We start from the raw sequence: 27505 nt of genomic DNA, 5'->3' as shown, positions 1-27505 counted from the left end.
TTGCACTGCTGTTAGCCAGAAGGACAGCTGCTGAGGGGAATATTGTGTAGTTGTGCACAGCCTAGAAAAAGGGATGTGTGAGCAGCAGCAAACTAGTGTATTCTTGCTGTAAGAGTTAGCAGTTACATAGCTTGTAGAGAAATACCTTTGAGAAACTGAGTCCTATTATTGCTCTGCCATTGACTCCAATATTGACGTTGTTTATCTGTTGTTGTATTCACAACTCTGAGATGTTTCTAAACATAGCCACCTCTGGGAGTTTTGAGCTCTGTGAAATGGATATTACTGTATAGTGTCAGGATATTAATATTTATATAGAAGTTTTGAATTGTTTCCAGCAGAAGGATGTAATTAAAATCTAACAAGACCCAAGGGTGCATTTATATATTTTGGTATAACTAGTCTGACAGTTTGTTGCTGTGGAAGTGGGTGAACTTGCTTGCTGTTCCCCATCTCCTCTCTCAGTTCTTGCTCTTGCACTGGCTCTGTTTCTTGTCTGACAGCACAGAAGCTTGATTCCAGTTCTGTATAATGGCAGAATTATTTTTTTTTTTGTTAGTTTTGTCTGCTTAGTTGGATTAGCACGTTTGCTTGGTTTACTGTGCAGTCACATCCACAGGTGTCAGAGCTGATCTGAGGGTGAGAGTGGGAGCGTGTGACCAAGAATGGGAGGGAGAAATAGGGGGAGCAAGATCTCCTATTTGAGTGGCAGCAGTCTGTTAGATCAGCTTAGCCTTGTTGTGTAGTTATGTCCTGAGATATGTCTCATTTCATAAAATGGAGCTAGCTGATACATGCTCAGTTTGGGACAGAGCAGTGCATTCAAAAGACATATATCATATGCTGTAGAGCATATAGAAGGGGTCTTCAACTTCATCATAAAATTGTGGTCCCTTGTTAATTCTGCTAGCCACCCTCTTGAGCCTGTTCATGTCTCAGTTCTGTACGTTATCCTCTATGGAGGCTGTAGTTGTGTGGATTTATTCTCTAGGTAATACTGGGTAATTGTTCAGATAATCACATGGTGGAGAATCACATAAAAATCTATCGTGCACTGTTTGATTAGCCAGGTTGCAGCATTTGTCTTAAACCTTGATGTTCCTGTTATTTTTATGAGAAAAGAAGGAACACTGCACACAAGGAAAGAGTCGGGAAGGATTGTTGAACAGCTATGCAGGAATCGGGAGCATCAAGTATGTTGCAAAACCCCTTTCTTGTGTGAAACTGTATTTAGATAACTGTGAAGCACTAGTTCCCTTGTTTCTTTAACTCAAGGTGTTTTAAGTGTACTTTCGGTGGGATTTTTAAATCATAGAGTGTGGAAACTGGAACCCACTGCCTCCCTGGAAGAGGACCCAGGTCCACTGGCTCTTCATTTCTTTATACCAGAGACCAGGATAGCAGGACCCTGAAGATCTTTATGATCTGCTGGGTTTCTTCATTGGGGACTTGTTCCGAGAGGTCTGTGAAGCGAAAAATGCAACAGCATATGAGTGTTGGCAACTCATGTTTAGATTTGTTAGCGTTTTAAAATGTTTTATCGTGAAAATTTTTGAACTGTACGATAGAGAATAGTCAGTGATGGTCTGCTTGCATTTTAAAGGTATGAGTCCTTGCAGACGTGATCTTTTTCTTTTTAAATGAATTAGCTAAAAACTTACCAGGTATTTTTCTTTAAAAAACCACAACTTTTATCAGCTGTGTGTTGCCCAGGGTTGCTTTCAAATCTGAAAGAAATCTACTGAGTTGCAAAAGGACAAGGGAGTATGGGATCACTACTACAGGAGATGAGGCAGCCTTTGAAAATGCTGTGCATGGCACCTGAAAAATGCTGTGTGTAATTACATAAATCAGCTTTTTGCCATGGTTATCATAGTTCCAACATGAATCAAGATTGAAGACTGCTTGTATAAGGCATATATATAGAATATGAAAGAAGAGAGATTCCTTGCCTCAAGGGGGACGTAAAGCAAGGAGGAATCTGTAATGTTTAAAACAACTTGTGTGAGTATAGGAAAATATTAGTTCTGTAATTTCTTTGTTCATGCTTTATGTCAGGAGGGACTACCTAAGCAAAGCAGGAGGTTGGATCAGTGTTGGGGGCTACAGCCATTCAGTATAACTTCATGTGCAGAGCGAAATGAAGGAGAGCAATATGGTAAGGACTGCTTTTTCTATCAGGCATAGTGTCCTCTCAAGCAATTTTGGATTGTATTTTTTTCATTCTCATTTAAAAAAAAAAGGAACAAACAAAACCCCCACTTTTTCAGAGGTGAGAGCTTTTTTTGGTGTTGGAATTTACGTCTCTTATTCCAGTTTTGTCCATGTAGCATTTTTGTTTGTTTTTGCTGTACCTCATTCTTTGGTGTCCCAAAGTACAGTGTTTTACTGTTAACCTTAATGCTTATTACAGGTTTTTTCTTTCAACATGATGCAATATTCTTTATTAGATTTTTGTTGGGTTTTTTTTCTGAACAACTTCACTGGAAGCAGTTCTTCAGCACTACCAGAGCTGATTGCTGAGAAAGGGTCGTGCTGAAGGCTTGAAATTACATGCATGGAAGGATAACGAAAGTCAGCTGCCTTCCTAGAAGGTAGTTCAGGCAAGACCTACAGTGACTGAATCAACTAAAAGAGACAATCTCCTTTCTCTGAAGAAGCATGTTGCTTTTATTGTCTAGAAGCTTACTGTCTGCAAGCTTGCAGTCTGTGATTGCAGCAGCTTGCTAGTTTTATGTTGAGAATACAGGATTGTTAAAGATGCTGTTGGAGAAGAGTGTGCTAATAAAGGCATGCCGGCTACCTTAGTTTTGCAAAGTATGGAAGGATTGTGTTGAATTTGCTTTGTAAGGATTCCTGTGAGCTGTATTGAGCCTCTGAGAGGATAAGTATATTACTATTTGCCTTCCTGTAGTAACATAGGTTAGTTTGGAATAACAGTAATAATAAAAGTTCTGCCTGCTACTTTTACCATCTGCTTCCCAGTCTAATAAAGCCTTAAGCAAACTCATATGTAACAAAAAGAAGGCTTTACTTTCTTTACAGCTGCAGAATGGCTCGGGTGTGTGCATATGGAAAATGGAGGTGTTCTCTTATTGTATCTAGAGGCTGTGCCTATGTACCTTGTGTGTTAAGTGCTTGTTTTTAAGACGAAGGCTGCTTGAATTTTGGTGAAAAGCACTTGCATTGAGTTGTAGCCTGAGAAAGAGTCTTGAAACTTGAGGATGGTAGAGAAGGGGAAGGAAGGGAGGGGAAATACTTTCTGAATATTGGGAACATCAGAAGGCTACATTTGCTAAATGCTACGATTTATCAGGGCAATGATGATTTCCTGGTCGGAGGTTAGAATCTTGTGATGAAAAATCTATATTATGGTAAGGATTTTAACAAAAACTATTGAGTTGAAAATAAATTTAGTAACACTTTGATGAAACTGGCAGTAAATTATGAGAATTTCCATGTGTTTATGCTGATGAAAATCATTATCATCATAGCTGGAAGGAGCATCTTACTGTGTGAAATGCTAGAGAAGGAGAGGAAGAAAGGGAAGTGGAAGTTTGGGAAAGTGTTGAGTATTAGTAAAGGTATATTTCTCTAAATTCTCCTTTAGAACAGCTATATGCTATATAGATCATAATACTAGCTGGAGCATGTCCTCTCCCACTGCTGTCACACTTATGTATCTTAGATACAGAGCATCAGATTTTGTACAGTTGTCCTCTTCGTGGTCCTCTATAGGGCAGCCTTTCTACCACACACTAACGCAGGGTATCACTGCTGCCTGTTTCTCACTTGGTACAAGATTATAGCTATTCAGCTGTATCAGGCATTCACAGCAGCTCTGTATTCAACAAAACCACATCTTCAGCTTCAGGTCTTGTTCTGTGTCTCCTCCCCATCATACAATAATCATTTATATTCCAGTATTTGGTGTGCCAGCAAATGCTGGCAAAGCAGGAACCTGACATGGTTTCAGTGGGATTTTTACTGTATCCAGGCAATGACCATTCTTTGTAGTCTGCTCCAAGTTCTGCATAGGGTCTGGTGCAGTGAGTATGGTACCATTCCTGATGGTTTCCCTGGAGAGAATTCCAATTCAGCACCTTGTGATACACATAAAATCATCTGTTACTGTTTGTGATACATTTATAACTCTCAACTCTCCTTTGCCTTGTGTGGCATAGGATTGCATGCTCTTTATAGCTTGATACTGCTTCATATATAAGAGGGCATAAAACCAACTCCTCCGTGGCAAAGGCAAGCTTTTGTCCTACCATGATCACTCAGGTTCAGGAGACTGCTTGATAACATTGTAACTTTGTAAGAAATTAATAGTTAAACTGTGGCTGAATATAATTTATGTCCCCTTGCTTTGCAAAGGAGGTTAATTTCATGTAAAAAAAAAACCATTTTCATAATGTATTCTGTTACTCTCTTAATTTTGAGAGCTAAACTAATCATTACAGTGTGAATTTTGTTATTAGATCGGCTTGCCCTTTCAGCTAGCCAGAGATGTATCTTAGTCTTCCTTTCTAGTTAGGAGAATTGGAAACAGCAAGAGAATTGAATCCCTTATCCTAAAGCAAGGTTTTCACAATTACCTTTATTAGCAAATCTGATTTAATTTGTTGTTGTTAGCTTTTTATTAATGGAAGCATAGGTAATGCTTCTTTACATCTGCTTTAAGAGAGACTTAGCAGCAGCTTTGAGAAGAGATTTACAGGGCTTAGCTATGGTGAATAGATGAGGGAGAATTTAATATGGCATAGACTGGGGAAAAAAACAGTATTAGGAAAGATGGCAGCCAGGCTAGCATGAGAGAATGGTATTGGCATTGTTGGGTTGTTGTTTCCTGCATTTGCATTCTCTTCTTTTTCTTTAAGATTTAAAAAAAAAAAAAAAAATTTATAGACTTTTAAGCTTTTCTATATGTAATGTGTATATATAATGAATAGTAGTTTTTGTGTCTTGAAAATGTTAGATTGCATTTTGTCTTAATAGGATTTTTGTATTATTTTCTTGTGTGTTGTCTTTCACCACTAAGATGTCCAAATAAATGCTGCGTTATATAGCAGGCATAAACGAGACCTCTCAAGCAATAGATGGCTGAGGCACACCTTTGGGTCTGAGTATAATGCCAGGTGTTACACTGCTTCTGCTAGATCTCAGACTTCACATATTTAAGGGGAAAAGGCACATTTTACCTATGTATAAATCTAATTGTCAGTTATTGGGGAGTGCTGGGGCTGGTGAACTTGGCATTTGTGGCATTTGGAAGTTTACAGGTAGGCCCTTTGAAGACTTTTTTTTTTTTTTTTTTGTAAGTTGGAAACTTCTGCTGATAACACCAAGAAGCTGAGCTTACAATTAAAACCAAAAAAACCTCAAAAACCCAAACAAACAAGAAAACCCCATGCAGAAAACACACCACCTGCCTAACCATCCCAGTGTCAGTCTGGTGAAATGAGTTCTAGTGCCTGTCTGAACTGATGTAGGCCCAAGTTGGCCAAGACTTCTGTCTTTAATAATAGAGATTATTGTGCTATGCCATATACTGTTGGCCAGATTATTTTGTTCTTAGTCAAAAAAGTGAGAGTAATCACTCTTTAAATCATTGTCTATATTCACCTCATTATAAATGTTCCCTTTATAGCAATTACTGTTGCAGAAGCAGTTTGTGTTGGGTGGGCAAATGGTGGCCATGCTATATTTAGGCAACCATACAGCAGAAAATTATACTTGGGGTCTGTGAATATACCGCAGGAACTCAAAAAAGCCAAGATATTGCAAAATTGATGACATTTGAAAGCTCAAAACAATAAAACTTTTGTGATCACTTGTGAAGAGGGAAAAATTCTCAGGACTCCTCTTGCTCTTCTTATTCTTATCACTGAAAGAAATACTGGGATGTTGTGCAAGCTGCTTGTGAAGGAACCAGCTAGTGATGACAAATTAGTAGAAGACATTTTCTTTATACAGTATTTCCAACTTTTCATGACTGAGGTCTGTTTTGTGGGTTACCTGAAATAAATAAAATTAAAAAAAAAAAAAGTATTCGTGTGGCTTTCTGTTACTTTTTAGCTGCAATGATAATCTGTTGATAATGTCTTTTGAGTTTGGTTTAGACATGTAGGAGAGATTGGTAATCAATGGTAGATATATTTAAAAATAACTGGCAACCTATGGGAGTGCTGTGAACTTTATATCTAATAATCTGGTTTTATTTTCTTACAGTCAGATTTTCCTCTAGTAGCTCATAAACTGAAATAAACTTGAAGGTAAATGTGTGTCGAAGCTGCTCATTTTTTCTACTTTGTTCTACTGAAGTTTCTCTGGAGTCTGCACACAAAACAATGACAGTTTGACTAGTACATTCATATTTAACCAATGGAAATACAAAGTCACTAACGTGCAAATTTAACCTACAGATGAGTGACAGACAAAAATAGTGACGTGCAACATTGAGAGACCTAAATGAATGCGTATTATGGGAAGTCTCTTAATTACTTGTTCCAAAATTTTATATGCCATAGTGTTACGAACATTCTAATACTTTGTTTATTTGCAGAATTAATTCATTCCTGTCTTTCCTCTGCCATAGGAACTCATTATACAATGACAAATGGAGGAAGTATCAACAGTTCGACACATTTACTGGATCTTCTGGATGAACCAATTCCTGGAGTAGGAACGTATGATGACTTCCACACCATTGACTGGGTTCGAGAGAAGTGCAAAGACAGAGAAAGACATAGACGGGTACTTGAGATAAATAACAATACTTGGAAAATATTTTCTTGTTGGATGTTGGAATTAAGGTCTGATCTAGTAACACATACAAATATGTGCATACTTTAAATTTGTAAGTAGTTACATCAGCTAGAACTACTTGAGTGCTATTAAAAAAGCACCATTTCATGGATGCCTGCAGTCCTGCAACAGTATTACAACTTGGAAAGGCAACAGTAATTTAATGGGGTGGGAATAGTTCCCTGACACCCAAATGACATTTTTACAGTACTGCTTTTTTTGCATGCTAGTAGATTTAAGGCTATTTTCCAGTGTAGATATATTTGTAATAGTACAATAGTGCTTATGGTGGTACTTGTACAGAAAAGTGAGCACTGATGTATATTGCTTTTATACTGACACAAGTGTATCTGTGCTACTGCTATGTAGTGCTGCGGTTGTTTGGATTATGGAAAGTGAAAATTCTTGTATCTAAACCACTTACATCAGTGTATATATGCTTAACAAAAAAGTAGTCTCAGTATGTGTGGTAAATGTCCTTTCCACTCTCCCATCACAGAACTTGCTTTTTTCCTCTTCTCTGTTGATTTCTTCAGAAGATCTTCAAAGTTCAGGCTATTCATCTTTATCCCTGTGCTCTGCAACCAGTTCTTTCATGAAGCAGGCTCAAGTTGTATTAGTAACATGCTAGATACTGTCATTCATGCAGTAGACTTGTTTAATAGCATTTTGGGAGGAAATACGCTATTATAGAGCCTTATTGCCATACTTTTGGGTTGCTTACATTAATTAATTTTAAAAACGGAACAGATTTGGAGATGTGATTTCTCCTAAAGTATTTTTAACTGATCAAAATGAATAGTTAAAAGTTAATTATAATTGTATGGAGAGGTCAGGGGAGAGGTTCCTTCACGTACAACACTGTTATTCTGCTTTCTTTGGAAACACCGTTTTTAACTTTCTGGAAGCAAATGTAGGGTGCCTATGCTGATTTACTTTGACATGGTTAAAAAAAAATAATCTTACACTTAAAAAACAAAACATCCACAATTGCACTATTTAGTGCTTTTTTAAGGAAAAGAGATCCTTGGACAGTGGATCTGAGAACATGTACCTTGTTTGAATGCTTTTAATGAAAAGTAAGAAGGTGTTTTCCATGTAATACTTTATATCGTATTTTGATGTCAAAGCAGTAATTAATACAACGCCATCTTTACATTGCAGATACATAGGTTACTGTCTAGTGGATATGCCATTGGATAGAATGCTGGGCCTGACCAAATCCTGGCAAGGCAGATCACACCAGGAAATAGGTTACCTAGGGTGAAGTCTCACAGCTGTTACTCATTTTAATATCTGAGACCAGAAAAGTCAGACAAGACAGTTCACAGTTATAGTCACAGAACTACTGTGAAATTTATAAATATGCCCTGAATGATAGGAGACTGTCTGGCCATGTAATCAAAGATGTAGAAAGAAGGAGGAATGAGTACTAGTGGGTGGTTTGGGGTTTTTTTTTGCTGTTTGTTGCACATACTTTCTTGCTCCTTTTACAGTATGGAAAAATCATAAGAATAGGATCCAATTATATAATGAAGGTTTAATCATAAAACAAGTTATGCACAAATTTCAGCTAAGTGCACAAAGTAAAGTAAATAAGGCTAAAATAAGAATTACTATTTTTTCAGTACAATAACTTTAGATGTCATTAGTAATAGTTATCTAGAATGTTATAGGGTAGTTATCCAGTTTTTGGTTTTGTTTATTTTTGTGTGGTTTTTAGTCTAAAGATAAAAGAAAGATGTTTATATTTGAAATAGAAGTTTAGGAATTTGAATTGTATGGAATAGCTTATTAGTAGTACACTAACAGTTTCTTTGAGGTTCGACAAAAAATAATTTAAGATTTAGGAGAGAAATAATTTTACAATTACATGTTTTAGATGTGTATCATAGAAAGTATTCGTTTATCCTAATAATGCATTTCCTGGGTTTTAGTTCTTTAAATTAAGCAAACTTAGTTTCCTCTGTTGGTTGTTTGATGTCTGAATAACCAAGCTGATTTATCTATGTAAAGCACTAAATACAAGGAAAATGCTTGTAGTTTAAAGAGAGGGTATATTTGCCTGTAGCTTGCATCACGCAATCTGTATGTCATACTTACTTTTTTTCTCCTATTCATATTGCAGAAACACATACAAGTATATATGACAATTTCTCTTTGCAGATTAACAGCAAAAAGAAAGAATCAGCATGGGAGATGACAAAAAGTTTGTACGATGCATGGTCAGGATGGCTAGTAGTCACACTAACTGGTTTGGCATCAGGTAAATTAAAAAAACAGAGGATTTCTTTCTTATATTTATCAGCAAGTATAGTTACTGTGCTTTTCATTTGTGTGTTATCCACCAACCTGGATAAGAGCTGGTTCAGACTACTACCGCAGTTCCACGAGGGAAGGAAAAGGTTGACTATCTTCCTTTACAGGTTTTAGCGTTTTGAGGGGAGGGTTTACTAATCAAATGGAAAACAAAGTCCTCACTGAATTTAGTGAGAGTTTTTCAGAGTTCTTGAACTTCCACCTACTAAACTATCACTGTTCTTCAATCCTGTGAATGCAATAGGGAAAACACCAATCTGTTAAATTTTGCTTTTTTCCTGCAGAATTTCTTGTGAAAGTGTATTCATTGATTGTGCTAGATGGTTTTCCTGCTATGAATTTGTTTTGGTTTTACTGAAGCCGTAGCTTATTCCCTATGCACCAAAAAGTAGCTCTGGTATATGAGTTTTGGTAAACACACTTCCTGTAAAGCACGTGTTTATACCTGAGTAAAGTCTAGCTATATGTTTATGTCATACCTTTCTAGAGGTTGCTACAGAGAAAATATTAGCTTTAACAGGTAGAGTTTGTTGGCCTCTACTTCAACTCTATCTTTTCTTTTTAATGTACTTTAGGATGAGTTTTACAGCTCAAATCATCTGATTGTGGCCCCACTGTCATGCAGTGCTGCTTTCTATGAGCATAGTTTGGAGTGACCAAAATTTGCAGGAGTGAGAAGTCACAAACTTTGTGCTCAGTTTTTCTGAAAAAGTATTTCAAACAGAGATCTTAGATTAAATGCTAGGAAAACTGGATTAGTTGCAGAGTATGGCCATGCCTGTTAAAAAGGCATGGTAACTGTATAATTACTACTTAGATATATACATAATCAGTTTCACAAATCACATATAAGTTAATATATATGCAAAGTTTGTAGCATGTTTATACACCTCTGAATGTACAAACTGGGAGTGTATAATTGCTGGAAATTGCTTGTGATAATTTGGGTGGCAATGTGCAGTGTTGTGTTTCCACCTCCCAAGCTGCTATGTATGTTAAAATCGCTCTACTATGTTTCTGAGCATCAAAGCGAGCAAATTCTGGCCGTGAACATTCCTAGGTTTTTCAGTTTCAACTGCTTTCTGTTGTATGTGTCTAGTGAATCTTAAAAGATACAAACTTGATTTCAGTTATGGGGAGATGTTATGTTTATGTATTTTAATTAATTTGGTTGAAATTTTGTTCTACTGAAATGCTGCCTTTGACTTTGCCGTTGATTGGCTCAGGATCTCAAACTGAGAGTCTGTCAAGATTAGTAAATATAAATTAGTAAGACAGAGGTAATTCTTTACTACCAACTTACACAAGTAAATTGTGGCTGTCTCTAGACAGCTGTTTCTAGTAGCGATTTAATACCTTAAAAATAGTAAATTATAACTAATTAACAGTTGTACATGCTCACAAAAATGCTGACTTTAGAAGTAGTTTTTCAGTATACTGCTACCATGAAAAATTATTTTACTTTTGTAAAATAAAGGGTTTTTTTTAATTGTTTAAATCCTTTGAAGAAATTTCTTAAGTAATGCCTGTTTTTGAGGATTCTTCAAGTTTTCTGCATGTAGTTATAACACAGAATCCATCTTAAGCTTTGAGTTTGTGAACTGCTTAGTATCTATGCTGTTTGTTACCTGCGGTAGGAATTTTACACGCTCACCGTGTTACAGAATGAAGTCATTTTGTATATGGATCGCATGAGTGTCATCAGGTTTTATTTGGTGTTTTATTTATGTTGTTCTAAAACAGTTGTTGGCAAGGTAAGAATTATTTTCTCCAAATATGCTGTTCTGTACAAAACATAGTAGAATAGTTCATGAGTTCTCTGAGGCATGGCAAGGTAGTTTTGTCAGAAGGTCTGTTGTCTTTTTCATCACAAAAATGTATCAGTCTTCTTTTGATTCTTAACTCCTTAGTTTCAGTGGACTGTTGGAGAACTGTGGCATAGGAAAAAAAAAAAAAAAAAGAAAAAAAGATGCATTTAACTTCGGAAATATACAAGGTACTAGATTCTTCAACAAATACTAATCCTACCATATTGCAAGTAGGATATATTCCTGGAAATCAGTAATATTTTAAATGTCTATTTCTTTAGGTTTTCTGTGATTTCAATTTACATCAATTAATACCAGCACATTTCTTCATTTTAGCTATGTGTGTTATTCCTATTTACTAGAATATTAATACAAAATTGTTTCTACAACAGGGGCATTGGCAGGATTAATTGACATTGCTGCTGACTGGATGACTGACCTAAAGGAAGGCATTTGCCTTAGTGCTCTGTGGTTTAACCACGAACAGTGTTGTTGGGGATCAAATGAGACCACGTTTGAAGAGAGAGATAAATGTCCGCAGTGGAAAACATGGGCAGAACTAATAATTGGGCAAGCAGAAGTGAGTATATAGCCCTTCTTTGATGGTCTTGCTCAGTAGCTTGACTGAACATGGAAAGAAAATAATGGTCTTAAGATTAGGGTACTAAACACGGATTTGGGTTGTACTGTCTGCTCCATTTTTCAGCATTTGAATTAATTAATAGGTTATAGTGTAATAAATGTGCTTTTCATGCACTGCAAGGGGGCTTGGAGTTTTGCAGATGTAAGGAATTTATGAAAGTATAGAACTGTTAATAACACAAGAATTTCTATTCGTGATCATAACTATACATAAAAAAATCATAGAATCGTAGAATGGTTTGGGTTGCAAAGGACCTTAAAGATCATCTAGTTACAACCCCCCTGCCAGGGGCAGGGACACCTTCCACTAGACCAGGTTGCTCAAAGCCCCATCCAGCCTGGCCTTGAACACTTCCAGGGATGGGGCATCCACAGCTTCTCTGGGCAACCTGTTCCAGTGCCTCACCACTCTCACAGTAAAGAATTTCTTCCTAATATCTAATCTAAATCTACCCTCTTTCAGTTTAAAACTTTACCCCTCGTCCTATCACTATATTCCCTGATAAAGAGTCCTTCCCTATCTTTCCTGTAGGCCCTTTTTAGGTACTGGAAGGCTGCTATAGGGTCTCCCCAGAGCCTTCTCTTCTCCAGGCTGAACAACCCCAACTCTCTCAGCCTGTCCTCATGGGAGAGGTGCTCCAGCCCTCTGATCATCTTTGTGGCCCTCCTCTGGACTCGGTCCAACAGGTCCATGTCTTTCTTCTGTTGGGGGCCCCAGAGCTGAACACAGTACTCCAGGTGGGGTCTCACCAGAGCAGAGTAAAGGGGCAAAATCACCTCCCTCAACCTGCTGGTCACGCTTCTTTTGATGCACCCCAGGGTGCGATTTGCTTTCTGGGCTGCGAGTGCACATTGCTGGCTCATAGTCGGTTTTTCATCCACTAATACCCCCAAGTCCTTCTCTGCAGGGCTGCTCTGAATCCACTTGTCACCCAGTCTGTATTTGTGCTGGTTTAGTTGTCCATAAAAATGAAATTTGTGGTGGTCTCCGATAACCAAGAATAGGTTGGTTTTATTTTTTCTACCATAAATTTTTTTAAATAAGGAAGATTTACTCAGTATTCAGTAGATTTTAGCAGCTAATAGCTATTAAAAAAAACCCCACAACTGTGCTATGTTTATTTTTTCTTTTTAAGATGAAGCGTTAGAACACTTTCTACCTTGTATAACCCAGTCTTTGCTGATGTGCAGGTATCGTGACTTTATGCTTTTCAAGCAAAGCTCTTTCTTTCTTGGCTTGGTAATAATTACTGTCCCTCAAAATATGTGCGTAAGTGTACTTTGCAGCAAGAGTACTTCTGGGTTATTTTAAGTAGTGATTTTGCTCCTACATCAAATTTATATTCTAACATTTTTTTTGGTTTTTGTTTTTGCTTTTAGGGTCCAGGTTCATACATAATGAACTACATAATGTACATTTTCTGGGCTTTGAGCTTTGCCTTCTTAGCAGTTTCTCTGGTGAAGGTATTTGCTCCCTATGCCTGTGGCTCAGGGATACCTGAGGTGAGGTCTAACTAATACATACATTATAGATGTTTCATATTAATGTGAAAATTTCTGCTGCCTTACAGGGTTGGGGGAAGGCAAGAGGGGGCGCCCTGTGACTTTGAAATACATTAATACAAGTATTCAAATTGAAATAATGTAATTGTGCTAATTGTAGCTGAGAAGAATAACCCCAAATTTCAGAGACTCTCCTGAGTTTGTAGATTTTGCTGCATGCTTCTGGCTGGACTACTTTTTAAGGAAGCATTTAGCTTGAGAGAGTAGACTTCGAAGACTGATTTCCAAACCTCCCCCCAGTCCCCATCCTCTTTACACTGGTAAGAGAGCAGTGGTTCATTGACAGAATACACGTCCTTTGATACAGCAATTGATCTTTTGTTGCATTGGCTTTAATTCCATTAACTAGCACAAACCATCAAACAGTCACAAAGTAAAATGTGTAATATCCTCAAAAACTCTTTCTTTCTTTTTTTTTTTTTTTTCTTTTTTTTTTTTCTTCAATTGCTGTGTGCTACTATACACAGAATAGGAGGGGAAAGACCCAAAGTCAAAGTGTGGTCAGTCTCACTTCCCTGGTCATTCTGTAAATATTTCTTTATGTATGTGTATTGTAGAAGTTGATGGACAAATCTTCCGTCTGAATAAGCCTGGAGTAGTTCTGTGCCATTATTCCAGAAGAGATTTCATCCTGAACTGGTTTCCAAATTTAGCTAACCTTTTCTTTCTAGACAGCTGCCCAGTGTTTTGTGTACATCCTATTTATAGACATGTTGTCCTTTCCTATGATAACTATATTGTTTCCTATATATGGGCATATTTTCCAGTCTAATATGACACTGTTAGGCAAAGTAATACCTTAGGCAAGTGGCACATCTTTTCTAGTGGAAAAAAGGCTGATGGTTTCCATCTTTATGTCAAGAAATCTACTGTTAAATTTTTATGTAGAGAAGGTAAAACATAAGGACAAAACAGAGAGGGGTAGATTTGGTGCAGATGTGATACGGCTACAATAGATGACCCTGAGTATAGTTTTTGCAGGTCTGTTTTTCCTTCAGGAGTTTTCTGACTTTAACTTGATAATTTACATTTTAAACCTATGAATGCAGTCTTAGAAGCTACTGCAGATTAATTTTCTACTAAATGTAATTGATAATGTTGTTGTATGTTATTGTCCAGTGTTTTAGAGTAAGCTGCAAATGGAAAGCCTCTGGCAACCAAATGGCTTCAGTGTAGCAATCTGAACAGTACATGTTTTAAAGTGTGATAAAGTTAGTAATTTGAAAGTTAAGCAGCTAAAATGATAAAATTAATTATTTTCTGATGAAAGCAGAGTACAGTAACAGATATTATTTTCTTTTTCTTCCAGATAAAAACTATTTTGAGTGGCTTCATCATCAGAGGTTACTTAGGGAAGTGGACTTTGATGATAAAAACAATTACTTTAGTCTTGGCTGTCGCATCAGGTTTGAGTTTAGGAAAAGAGGGTCCCTTGGTACATGTTGCCTGCTGCTGTGGGAATATTTTTTCCTACCTCTTTCCAAAGTACAGCACAAATGAAGCTAAAAAAAGAGAGGTAAGTTCTTGTAAAAGCATTTCTAGGATGTATTGAATATCCATGCGTTTACAGTGATTTGTTTAAAAGACTGTATTTGTTCTCTCAGACAGTGTTTAGGCTTGGATTATCAGTAGTTATTTATTGTGTTAAGAACAATGGATTATCCCTAGCATTCTCCAAGGTAAATTGTTTCCATGTCAGAGTAAGTTTGAGTTTCTCCCACCTCAGAGACCATTTGATTTTACTTAAATTCTTTCTATTCTTGGTTCTGCATTTTGGTAATTGATGAATGTCTTCAGCTGTGAGGACAGCAGAGGACTTTTGAATGCGTGAACAAAGTATTCCTGGAAAAGGGTTGATGACAACTGTGTTTCTGCTCTTTCAGTTTCCTGTTGTTAGTGAGAGTGTGGTGGGTTAACCTTGGTGCCCACCAAGATGCTCTCTCACCCCTGCTCCTCAGCCAGCCAGCAGGAGAAAATAAAATGAAAAGGTCATACGTCAAGATATGGACAGGGAGATCACTCACCAATTACCATCGCAGGCAAAACAGACTATACTTGAGGAAGATTACTGCCAATCAGTAACAGAGTAGGATAGTGAGAAATAAAAAAAAAAAACCACTAAACCCACCTTGCCCCCGCTGTCCATTCTTCCCAGGCTCAATTTCTCTCCTGACTCTTCTATCCCAAAGCGGCACAAGGGGATGGGGAATGGGGGCTGCAGTCAGTTTATAATGCTTTGTGTCTGCTGCTCTTTCCTTCTCATGCTCTTCGCCTTCTCCAGCATGGGGTCCCACCCATGGGAGACAGTCCTTCATAAACTCCTTCAGCATGGGTCCTTTCCACAGGCTGCAGTCCTTCAGGAAGGGACTGCTCCAGCCTGGATCCCCCACAGGGTACCAGAAAATTCCTGCCAGAAAATCTGCTCCTGCATAGGCTCTTCTCCACAGTCCATGGCTCCTGCCAGGAGCCTGCTCTGGTGTGGGCTCTCCACAGGCTGCAGCTTCTTTCAGGGCACATCCACCTGCTTCAGCGTGGGGTCCTCCACGGGCTGCAGGTGGATATCTGCTCCACCGTGGACCTCCATGGACTGCAGGGGGACAGCCTGCCTCATCATGGTCTTCCCCATGGGCTGCAGGGGAATCTCTGCTCTGGTGCCTGGAGCACCTCCTCCCCCTCCTTCTTCACTGACCTCTGTGGCTGCAGGGCTGTTTCTCTCACATTTTTCTCACTCCTCTCTCTCACAGCTGCTGTGCAGTGTTTTTTACCCTTTCTTAAGTATCTTACCACAGAGATGCCACCAGCATCACTGACAGGGTTGGCTTTGGCCAGCAGCGGGTCCATTTTGGAGCCGGCTGGAACCAGCTTTGTTGGACATGGGGGCAGCCTCTGGTGTCTTCTAAACAGAAGCTACCCCTGCAGCTTCCCTGCTACCAAAACCTTGTCACGTAAACCCAATAGAGAGTGCCATGCTAATGAAAGCAAGTATAGTCATAAAGAGTAGCAAGTCTTAACATTCTTATTAATTCAATAAAATTTTCATACTGTAAAATAAAAAAGGGTATCATCCCAGCTGTGCTTCAGTTCTCAGGCTCAACTTCTATACTTGTAGAAGGAGACTGCAGAAATGGGAAATTTGGGTTCACTTGCTGTTTCAAAGCTGTGTATTCTTAAATCATTTAACTTACCTGTGGTTTAGCTGCTCGTCTCCGAATAATGTAATAATTCTTTGAGCTTCTCTGTGTATTCTTCCACAGGTGTGTAAGGGCTACTACCTGGGGGTCAGTGTTCTTGCAAGGAATTTGTCCAATATTGTTACAATTAGCATGCACTTTAACCGTCTGCATATATTGAATGTAATTCATCCATGATGCTGTAGGACTAGCTGCTGCTTCAGTTCCTCTTAATCTCTCCCTTAATCTCAGTTCACCTCAGAACTTTTTTGCAAGTTTTTGCTTGGAGACTACTGAGTGCAAATCTCCAGGACTGATACAAAAGCTATGTAGTCTGTCATTGTGTCGTGGTTTAACCCCAGCCAGCAACTAAGCACCATGCCACCGCCCACTCACTCCCCAACACCCAGTGGGATGGGGGAGAGAATTGGGGGGGGGGGGGGGGGGGGGAGTAAAACTTGTGGGTTGAGATAAGAACAGTTTAATAGAACAGAAAAGAAGAAACTAATAATGATAATGCTAATAATAATAAAATGACAATAATAATAATAATAAAAGGATTGGAATATGCAAGTGATGCACAATGCAATTGCTCACCACCCGCCAAACGATGCCCAGTTAGCCCCTGAGCAGCAATCCCCCCCAGCAAACTCCCCCCATTTTATATACTGGGCATGATGTCACATGGTATGGAGTACCCCTTTGGCCAGTTTGGGTCAGCTGCTCTGGCTGTGTCGCCTCCCAACTTCTTGTGCCCCTCCAGCCTTCTTGCTGGCTGGGCATCAGAAGCTGAAAAGCCCTTGACTTAGTCTAAACACTGAAAACATCAGTGTGTTATCAACATTCTTATACTGAATCCAAAACATAGCACTATACCAGCTACTAGGGAAACAATTAACTGTTATCACAGCCAAAACCAAGACACATTGATTTATGTCCCTTGAATAGTATTTGTGATTGATGGACCTCTGTGCCACACACATCTAGAATAGAGTAGAATAGAATAAAATAGAATAATTTCAGTTGGAAGGGACCTATGACAATCAGCTAGTCCAACTGTCTGACCAATTCGGGGCTGACCCAAAGTTAAAGCATGTTGTTAAGGGCATTGTCCAAACACTGACAGGCTTGGGGCACTGACCACCTTTCTAGGAAGCCTGTTCCGGTGTTTGACCACCCTCTCGGTAAAGAAATGCTTCTTAATGTCCAGTCTAAACCTCCCCTGATGCAGCTTTGAACCATTCCCTCATGTTCTATCACTGGATACCAGGGAGAAGAGATCAGCATCTCCCTTTCCACGTCCCCTCGTTAGGAAGCTGTAGAGAGCAATGAGGTCGCCCCTCAGCCTCCTTTTCTCCAAACTAGACAAGCCCAAAGTCTTCAGGTGCAACTCATAGGACATGCCCTCCACCCCTTTCACCATCTTTGTTGCCCTCCTCTGGATGCATTTAAGGACCTTCACATCCTTCTTAAATTGTGGGGCCCAGAACTGCACACAATACTCAAGGTGAAGCTGCACCAGCACTGAATACAGCAGGATAATCACCTCTTTTAACTGGCTGGTTACACTGTGTTTGATGCCCCCCAGGATGGGGTTTGTCCTCTTGGCTGCCAGGGCACACTGCTGACTCACAGTGAGCCTGCTGTTGACGGCACCCCCAGATCCCTTTCTGCAGGGCTGCTCTACAACCACTCCTCTCCCCTTTTTTACTTGTGCCCTGTGTTACTCCGTCCCAGGTGCAGAATCCACCATTTGGGCTTGTTAAATTTCATTCCATTAATCATTGCCCAATGCTCCAATCTATCTAGATCCTCTGCAAGGCATCTTGTCCCTCAAGAGATTCAATAGCACCTCCCGGTTTGGTATCATCAGCAAACTTGCTAATGGTGCGTTCAACTCCTGCATCCAGATCATTGATAAATATATTGAACAGAACTGGCCCTAGAATTGAACCCCCGAGGAGCACTGCTGGTGACCAGTGGTTGCCAGCCAGATGTAGCCCCATTCACTATAACCCTTTGAGCCATTCAGCCAGTTCTTCACCCAGCACACCGTGAAGCCGCTCATCCCACAGTTGGACAACTTGTCCAGAAGGATGCTGTGAGGGATGGTATCAAAAGCCTTACTAAAATCCAGAAAAACTACATCCACTGCCTTCCTTTCATCCACTAGGCAGGTGACTTTGTCATAGAAGGTTATCAGATTAGTTAAATGGGACTTTCCTTTTGTGAACCGATGTTGACTGTGCGTGATGATTGCATTATTCTTTAAATGCCTTTCAACAGCACCCGGTATAGTCTTCTCCATAATTTTTCCAGGAACTGAGGTTAGGCTAACAGGTCTATAGTTCCCTAGGTCTTGCCTCATGCTCTTTTTGTAGATGGGAAGAGCATTGGCTAGCTTCCAGTCAGCAGGGACCTTCCTAGACTCCCAAGACCTTTGTTAGATGATCAAGAGGGGTCCTGCCATAACATCTGCTAGCTCCTTCAGTACTCTTGGATGAATCCCATCAGACCTCATGGACTTGTGAACGTTCAACTGATACAGCTGGTCCCTTACAATTCTAGTGTCCACAGATGGAAAGTCACTGTTGCCACACTTGTGGTCCTCTACCTCAGGGGACCGGACAGCCCAAGGTCTATCAGTATTATTAAAGACTGAGGCAAAAAAACACATTGAATGCCTCTGCTTTTTCCTCATCCTTATTAGTCAGATGACCATCTTCCACAAGTATTGGTCCAATGTTTTCTTTAGACCTCCTCTTGCTATTAACATACTTAAAAAAAGCCCTTCTTGTTATCTGACACAACACTGGCCAGTTTCAACTCTAATTGAGCTTTGGCCTTTCATGTCTTCTTTCTGTATATATGAACCACAGCTCTGTAATCTTCCTACTAAGCCTGACCTTGCTTCCAGACATAACAATTTCTTTTTCCTCTTGAGCTCCATGAGGAGTTCCCTATTCAGCCAAGCTGGTCTTCTGCCCCGCTTGCTTGATTTATGACACAGTGGAATTGCCTGCTCTAGTGCAGGGAAAACTTAATACAATTTCTTGAAAATGAGCTATCAGCAGTTTCGTACTGCAGCATAGACCCCTTGGGGTGCTTCACTGGGGAGGCTTTGAGCAGCATCCTTGGCTTCATCATGGCTAGTACCTGGTCGGTGGCTGCTGTGGCCACATCCTATGAGCATTCTGATACGCTTCCTTGATGCTTATCTGTTAGCAAGTCTGTGTGTCCTTGATAGAAACACAGAAGAAACTGACAACTATAATGAGATTCTGTTCTTCATGTTTAAAGTGTATCACAGACTGCAAAAAAAACCTCTCACCATTGTTCTTTTCCAGGTGTTGTCAGCTGCCTCAGCAGCAGGAGTATCTGTAGCCTTTGGTGCCCCAATTGGTGGAGTCCTTTTCAGCCTGGAGGAGGTATGTCAAGAGATGGCACTGAAGGATAGATATTTTAAAAAAAACTCTTTTAGCATGAATAATCTTAGAGTCCTTTAAGCTGTGGAGTCTTTCCTAAGAAGGAAATTATTTTTGGACCCACATTTCAAAGTCAAGAGTCCTGTGACCAGCAAACTCCTAGAGATACTTTTTCTTTTCTTTGGATGAATGTCAGCTTTGCTTTATTCTTAGTTATATTTTTCTGGAGAAGGGCTGAGTCAGTGAATAACTGCAGTTTACATACAAATAGAGATATAGCAGTTTTTCACTCTAGGGGTGGATTCTAAAAAAAAAAAATTGAAAATTGGGCTCTTTTTTTTTTTCATTTTGAAAGAGGCTTTAGAAACCTGTTGGACAGTTTTGTGAAGCAAGTTTTTAAACATTAGTTTTCTTAAAGTTTCAGTCACTAAACACAATTGAATATGTTAATTATTAAAAAGGCAAATATGCTATGACTGACCTCCAAGGCAGCCAGACTCTGTTTTGTATTAGTTTTCATTAGTTGTTTTCAAAATACCTAAGAATGTTATTTAGATCATTAGCATTTTTAAAGAAAACTAAAAATATAAAAATCTCTGAATTGAAAAAAGGAAGCAAAATATTATTTTATGTGTAATTTTGCTATATCATTAGGGGATTTTGAGGAATTCCTTTGTTGCAAAAAAAAATATCCAAAAAAGCTCAGAAGAAAACTTGAAATTCACATCAGGCTACGTGGGGCTTAAGTATGAAACTGCATGTTCTGTTCTGAGGATTTTTTTTTTTTAATGTTTTAGTCATACTTCATAAAAATAACACATCTGCCAGAAACCTTTCAATGTAGATTGAATGGAGATGAAACAGTATTAGCAGGAAATTTGAGAGAGCAACTAGTATGCAGTCTGGTTCTTATGAATGCTAGAAAGAGATACTTATAAACAGAGAAGCTTTTAAACATAAAATACTATGCATTATTTCCTAACAGTCTTAAAACAACAGTGGTTTCAATACTGCTTTAGTATTGACTTTAAAACTGATATAAGTACGAATTGTTATAGAGCTTTTTAAAAATGTAGAATGTGCTGGAGCGCCAGTGCTCCAAGTGGTAGGAATAATACTGATAATAAGAGTAGTTTTCTGGGTGGTTTTTTTAGCATATACCATGTGAGCAGCAGTACTGTATCACGTGCATCAACCAGTCTTTCCAGTATTTTTAACTGAATCACTAATAATTCCTATGTATTGCCTTTTGCAGGTCAGTTACTATTTCCCACTGAAAACTTTATGGAGATCGTTTTTTGCTGCTTTAGTAGCTGCATTTGTTTTAAGATCCATCAATCCTTTTGGTAATAGCCGCCTAGTTCTTTTTTATGTGGAGTATCACACTCCTTGGTACCTTTTTGAACTGCTTCCTTTTATTCTTCTGGGAGTATTTGGTGGGCTCTGGGGAGCATTTTTCATCCGAGCAAACATTGCATGGTGTCGTCGACGCAAATCTACAAAATTTGGGAAGTATCCTGTCCTGGAGGTTATTATTGTTGCAGCAATAACAGCTGTCATTGCATTTCCTAATCCATATACAAGGCTAAACACCAGTGAGCTTATTAAGGAGCTCTTCACAGACTGTGGGCCATTAGAATCTTCTTCCCTCTGTGACTACAGAAATGATATGAATGCGAGCAAAATAGTAGATGATATTCCTGACCGTCCAGCAGGCACTGGAGTCTATTCAGCTATATGGCAGTTGTGTTTAGCACTCATATTTAAAATAATCATGACCGTCTTCACCTTTGGTATCAAGGTAAGTGTGAATGCAGTGGCTGTATCATCTGCTGTGATTACTTTAATTATTGCCTTTCTCATTTTCCATCTCTCAAAGCCAGCAGCTTTGTTTATAGAATTTTTTTTCATGTGTAGTTTTCTTAAAAAAAGTCTTTTTACTGTTGATTAATAAGCAAGTCTTGTAGAAAACAATATTAAGTTTAATTAAATTCAAACTAGCCCTTTGTTCAGCTGAACAGAAACGTGTTAAATTTAATAGGGAACAGTAACTGTGCGGGTGGATGGCTGTTTGTGTGGGCCTGATTCAGCAATAAGGATGATTCTAAAATTTCCAAGAGCTGAGTTCAGCAGAGTTCGAACATAACCACTCAGGTTCCTTAGTTCTGTTACATGGAAGAATAAAAAGACTGTACCTCTTGAACAACTTGTAGGTTTTTTTAAATCTCCTCTCCTCATTTATCACATAAATGTAATTACTGCAGACTGTCAAAGGGAGCCAATGATGATTTCTTTCCTGAAATTTCCAGTATTGCATGTCATGACTAGAAAGTGGGCTTTGCTTATGTGACTGTGATGGGAATTTCTTCTCCATTACAAAGCAGCATAATTTTTGTTTTTCCCAGTCACTTCGTAAATCTGGTTTGGAGCTCTCTTCAGCTTCTCTCCAAGCTGTGGCTGTTCTCTGAATGACCTATAACTGTCATGCCTTCATCATTTTCTGTCTTGTCAGGCTCCCTTCATAGTTTTTTGCAACTACATCATTAGCAAACATGCCTTAACACAAACGTATTGTAGAATGTTCACTAAGCAGGATTTGTGTTTAAACTGGCTTTAACTTTTCAGTCTACGTTGCTGTTCCATGTAACTGCATGCATAAGAAAACAACTTCTTTACTGTGAGAGTGGTTGAACACTGGAATAGGTTATCCAGAGAACTTGTGGAGTCTCCACCTTTGGAGATACCCAAAACCTGACTGGATGCAATCCTGGGCAGCCTGCTGTAGTACACCCTGCTTGAGCAGAGGTAGACAATCTGGAGCGGTCACATCCAAACCCAACCATTCTATCATTCTGCAACTGATAGAACAATATCGTGTTGTGTTTCTCACGTGTTGATATTTTAGAAGATGTTGCAGTCTGTTACTTGAGGTTGTTTCCCATATGTTGGTTGATGGGTAAAAGAAATCCATTGTGTGTATTTTAAATGCTAGTCTTCAAAGGTCAGAATTTCAGACATTATTCTTTAATGTGACCACTCCAGTCTGTTGTATTGTTTTGTAATCACTTGCTATATTTTACTTATATTTGGGGCTCTGTGCTTCTAAGCATTCTAACATTTTTTTTACCATTCATGTGTTTGTGTGCATCTGGCTCCTCCTCATGGGGTTGTCACCACAGGATCACATTTTGTGTATTATAATTCACTAGATTACAGAATGGTAGAACTTACACTTCATTTGGTTTTGGCTCATTTTCTCAGAACTTCAGCATCTGCAATTTGGTGGAAATATTTTTGTGAAGCTGTAAGAATATATTTATTACTTTGCCAATAGGCAAAGAGTCATGCTGCTGTCAATGACGGGACTGTGCTACATACATTTCTCTGAAGCTTTAAAGCATATGGCTGGTTAGAATGTCAGCCAGTATCTGCAGAAGGGGACATCACTTTAATGTTATATTTATTGAATTTTAAGCTTTATTTCTATGAAAGGAGAAGAAAATTCAAAATTCCAAGGAAAAAACAAAAAAAGAGAATTTTGTCATTTAAATCATTATTAAGGATCCTCTGGGCTCTCCAGGTCTGTTCCTGGAGCTGGAGCTGTATGCAAACACGTCTCCCCCACAGGAACTGTCTTCCTGTGAGGTAAGCAAAGCAACTTAGCTGCCACCTGTGGAGCTTGGTGATTCCTGCTGCTCTTACTGCCGTGAACAGGGATCACCAAGAAGCTGATATGGCAGCGGTTTGGGTTTTTTGTCTTGGGTTTTTGGTTTTTTTTTTCTTTCAGGCTTTTGTATGTATACTGTACTGCTTCTTATTAGTAGACTCATTACTGTGTTGTCGTGGTTTAACCCCAGCCAGCAACCAAGCACCATGCCGCTGCTCGCTCACACCCCCCCCCCCCCCCCCCACCTCAGTGGGATGGGGGAGAGAATCAGGGGGGAAAAAAGTAAAAAACTTGGGTTGACATAAAGGCAGTTTAATAGGACAGAAAGAAAGAAACTAATAATGATAATGCTAACAATAAAATGACAATAATAATAATAATAAAAGGATTGGAATATACAAAACAAGTGATGCATAATGCAGTTGCTCACCACCTGCTGACTGATGCCCTGTTAGTTCCCGAGCAGTGATCCACTGTCCCTGGCCAGCTCCTCCTAGTTTATATACTGGGCATGATGTCACATGGTATGGAATACCCCTTTGGCCACTTTGGGTCAGCTGCCCTGGCTGTGTCCCCTCCCAAATTCTTGTGCCCCTCCAGCCTTCTTGCTGGCTGGGCATGAGAAGCTAAAAAATCCTTGGCTTAGTATAAACACTAGTTAGCAACAGCTGAAAACATCAGTGTGTTATCAATATTATTCTCATACTGAATCCAAGACATAACACTATACCAGCTACTAGAAGGAAAATTAACTCTATCCCAGCCAAAACTGGGACGTGTCTAAATGCTGATGATCAACAATTGGGGTGGGATTACAGCTTTGCCTCAGAACCTGGCTGGTGTGCAACTGCACTACCAAAGAAGGGGAAAGTTGCACACATATCCTGATTCCTTGCTTGTCTCAAAGATGATGCATGTGCCACAGAACAAATCTTTTCCTCTGTAGTATAACTTGAGTTAGGTTGGCATGCACTGGAGAAGAAAGCTGAGACAAGGTAGAACCTAACTTTTTTTCCTTGCTCCTTCTCAGTGAAGGTTCCTCTCCACTTTGTGACTTGTGATTCAGAGGCTTATGCAAATGAATGCAGCTGTAAAATCATAATTACAGTTAGACTTGTAACCGTTATCCACATGTGATGGAAAGAAGAGAAGGAGCTAGATGCATAAAAAAGTTATGTTAACCAAGTACCAGAAACAATTTGGATGTCATTTCCATGTGGTGACTGAATTTCTGTGGCATACTGCTGTAGCAGACTAGAATCTGAGGCAATTTCAAAGATTTATATAATTACTTTTATATCTGAAATGTTATTTTTTCAGGGTGCTATTGAAGTGTTCACCAAGAAAGAATTTCACTCAGGAAAAAAATTGGATTTTAACAGTTAGAAGGGGGTTTAGATACATGATTAATTGTGGGAAATAATGGTAGTGGTATAAATGCACAATTTGGATATTACACTAAAATGATAGCATTGAATAGTTGCCTCTGTCAACACTGAAATATTAGGTAATTCAGGATGGGAATGAAGGATAATTAAACTTTTTCTCCAAAACCTTTGCTGCTAGCTTTCAAACACTAAGTTTGCTATGTTTGTTTGTCCTTGGTTTGTCTGTTAGAAATCATCTTTGCAACCGTAAATATTGGCAATATAATAACAATAATAACACCAGTAATTTCAGTAGATTCTGAAATACAATTCTGCACCTGCTATTGGATTCCATGGCAAGATCTATAGTTTGGAATTGCATAATAACTTAAATTTCACAGCTGTACAGTGGAAAAAAATTAAATTATGTGTCCTGTTACACCAGGAGTGCAATTTTTTTAATGAAGTTATTTTAACAAGATGGGCTTAGGTGCATTTAGACAAAAAGTAAAAATTCTACTACTTAGTTGTAGTCAGATCTGTACCTCAAGCACAGTAGAAAATATTTTGATACTAACAACTGCTATGAGGAGAAGCAGTGGGCATTTCTAGTTTAATGACACATGTAGACACCAGTATGTTTTTTGGAAAGAAGGTTAGCTTCCTAAGAAGGAGAAAAGATACACAACAGCAGTTTCTCAGATGAACCCTCACTCCTTATGAAGCTGCTGATAAAAGCAAGACTTGCAATAATATTTTACTAAGCCCTGTTGGTATAACAAGGCTGTGTGGCCTTTTCAGTTTTTAGTTAGTAACAGAAAAACAGTTTAAATAATTAAAATTACAGTAGGAACTTTTTTTTTCCAGTAATGTTATCTACTTTTTGCATTGGGAGTTGTCCTGCCTTTTTCTCTCTCAGTGTATTTAGCATTCTATATACACTCCTTTGTATGGGAAACTGCAATATAGTAAGCAAAGCCTCTTTTAAAAATCACCTGTTTAGTTGGCCTTCTAAGTTACAGCAGTTTTAGGAAGCAGTTTAGGAAGGCAGTCCTATGTGCAAAGTTTGTTTAGTAAGTGAATGTTGACTCAGAGAAGCATGAAGTAATAAGGGAGATGGGAAGTTGTAAGGAAGACTTTTCAGTACTAGTAGCACAGCTCAGATTGGACACACATATGGTAAGAATTGTGCTGTTGCCACTGAGAGTCTGGTTTGTGGTCCTGTATTGGCGATAGATTTGCTTTTAAATACAGTAAAATATAAACAAATGTGCTCATAAAACGGATTCAGCTAGCCAGGTTGATCAGAGGTATCAATAGCATTGTGTTAAGTTTTACTAACCTTGCAAGGTCAATTTACGTGGTTTTAACCTGACAATTTGAGTATCTGCATCTCTTTTGGCAAAAAAAAAAAAAAAAAAAAAAAAAGTTATAAAACGATGCATCAGGTATGTTTCCATCAGCATGACAGTAGTTCTTATGTTTTTGTCGCAGGTTCCATCTGGGTTGTTCATACCTAGTATGGCAATTGGAGCAATAGCAGGAAGGATTGTAGGAATTGCAGTGGAGCAGCTGGCTTATTACCATCATGACTGGTTCATTTTCAAGGAGTGGTGTGAAGTTGGAGCTGACTGTATTACACCTGGTCTTTATGCCATGGTTGGTGCTGCTGCGTGCTTAGGTAAATAAAATATAACAAAGTAAACAATTATCTGATTTCTTGTAAGTTGCCAAAATAATGACTAAAAAATGAATGGAAATATAGATGTATGCGTTTTGGAACACCTTTTTATGTGGACTTCTCTCTCTGCAGAATAATACATTCACATCTCTATAAGAGACCATCAGATCCTTGTGATCTGAGGACTAACGTGAAATTCAAACTGATGAGAAATAGAAGAATTTAAATAGTAGTGTTTGCTTTCTCTTTTTGGAATCAAGAGGTGTCATTACTGCATCAGTCAGAAAAATCAGTTCCTTGAAATTTATGAAGTAGAGGATCTGCAGAGTGAAGTACTGTTGAAATTACTACAAGGAGGTGATGTGATCAGCTGCCACATCTACATGAATTGCAAAAAATCTTCTTGAAATCCATAGTCCAAACAAAACTTTCAGAAGTGTTTAATGATTTGGGGAGTCCAGCTTGAGGTATTTTGAACAACTCTGATTTACAAACTGTTGAAAATCAGCTCCATGGAAAGAGACTTAAGTTGGGCACCTAAACTAGGAGAGGTTTTTTGAAGGCCTTGTCTCGTCCTATCTTATAACTTTGTTGCCTTAGAAATTAAACTTAAAAGCTATTAGTACAGATTCTGCGAAAAGTAGAGCTTTTCCTTAAGGAAGAGTGCATTTGAGTGATCAAATAAACTAGTGGTACAAATTTAGTTTTTGGAGAGGTTGTTTTGTTTTTTAATAGTTCAACTTGAATCACTTCTGAATGTATTGAAAGAAAGACCATATTCTTCTATTCAATGAAGATAATGGCATCAGAAACCTTGCCAGAAAAAACATCTTGAATACTAACAAAAGAGAAATACAATCCCTGTCTTTTCCCATTGTCCAAGAGAGAGATTTCTTTTCATCAGCTCAGAATTCTCTTTAGTTTTTATGATTTGGCAACAGCATTAAATTCCTAATCCTTTGGACAACATAGCTGTTGAACTGCTACCTGTGACTTCCCTGCATTAGTTCTGTTCTTTTTCCAAATTCTTATCTTACTGGATTTCCTTGCATT

At 38.6% G+C, this 27505-nt stretch overlaps 1 protein-coding gene across 8 annotated transcripts in view; it reads left to right on the top strand.

Annotated features, from left to right (window-relative positions):
• The window catches only part of CLCN3 (chloride voltage-gated channel 3), an 85031-nt gene that overhangs the window by 47593 nt on the left and 9933 nt on the right, over positions 1-27505 (top strand). For 4 of the 8 annotated variants that reach the window (XM_030018142.2, XM_030018116.2, XM_030018152.2 and 1 more), the window contains 8 exons: positions 6602-6759; positions 8977-9076; positions 11330-11517; positions 12960-13082; positions 14452-14658; positions 19660-19740; positions 20993-21538; positions 26266-26452. In XM_030018142.2, coding sequence (XP_029874002.1) covers positions 6602-6759; positions 8977-9076; positions 11330-11517; positions 12960-13082; positions 14452-14658; positions 19660-19740; positions 20993-21538; positions 26266-26452 — 1590 coding nt within the window. Of the gene's footprint in view, positions 1-1156; positions 1194-2058; positions 2159-6601; positions 6760-8976; positions 9077-11329; positions 11518-12959; positions 13083-14451; positions 14659-19659; positions 19741-20992; positions 21539-26265; positions 26453-27505 lie in introns of those variants that run through there. The other 4 variants (XM_041125764.1, XM_030018108.2, XM_030018124.2 and 1 more) reach the window with 2 other exon arrangements.

The sequence above is a fragment of the Aquila chrysaetos genome, chromosome 1 (genome assembly GCF_900496995.4).
Source record: "Aquila chrysaetos chrysaetos chromosome 1, bAquChr1.4, whole genome shotgun sequence".
Taxonomy (NCBI): Eukaryota; Metazoa; Chordata; class Aves; order Accipitriformes; family Accipitridae; genus Aquila; species Aquila chrysaetos.
This window is presented reverse-complemented; position numbering and strand designations above follow the sequence as displayed.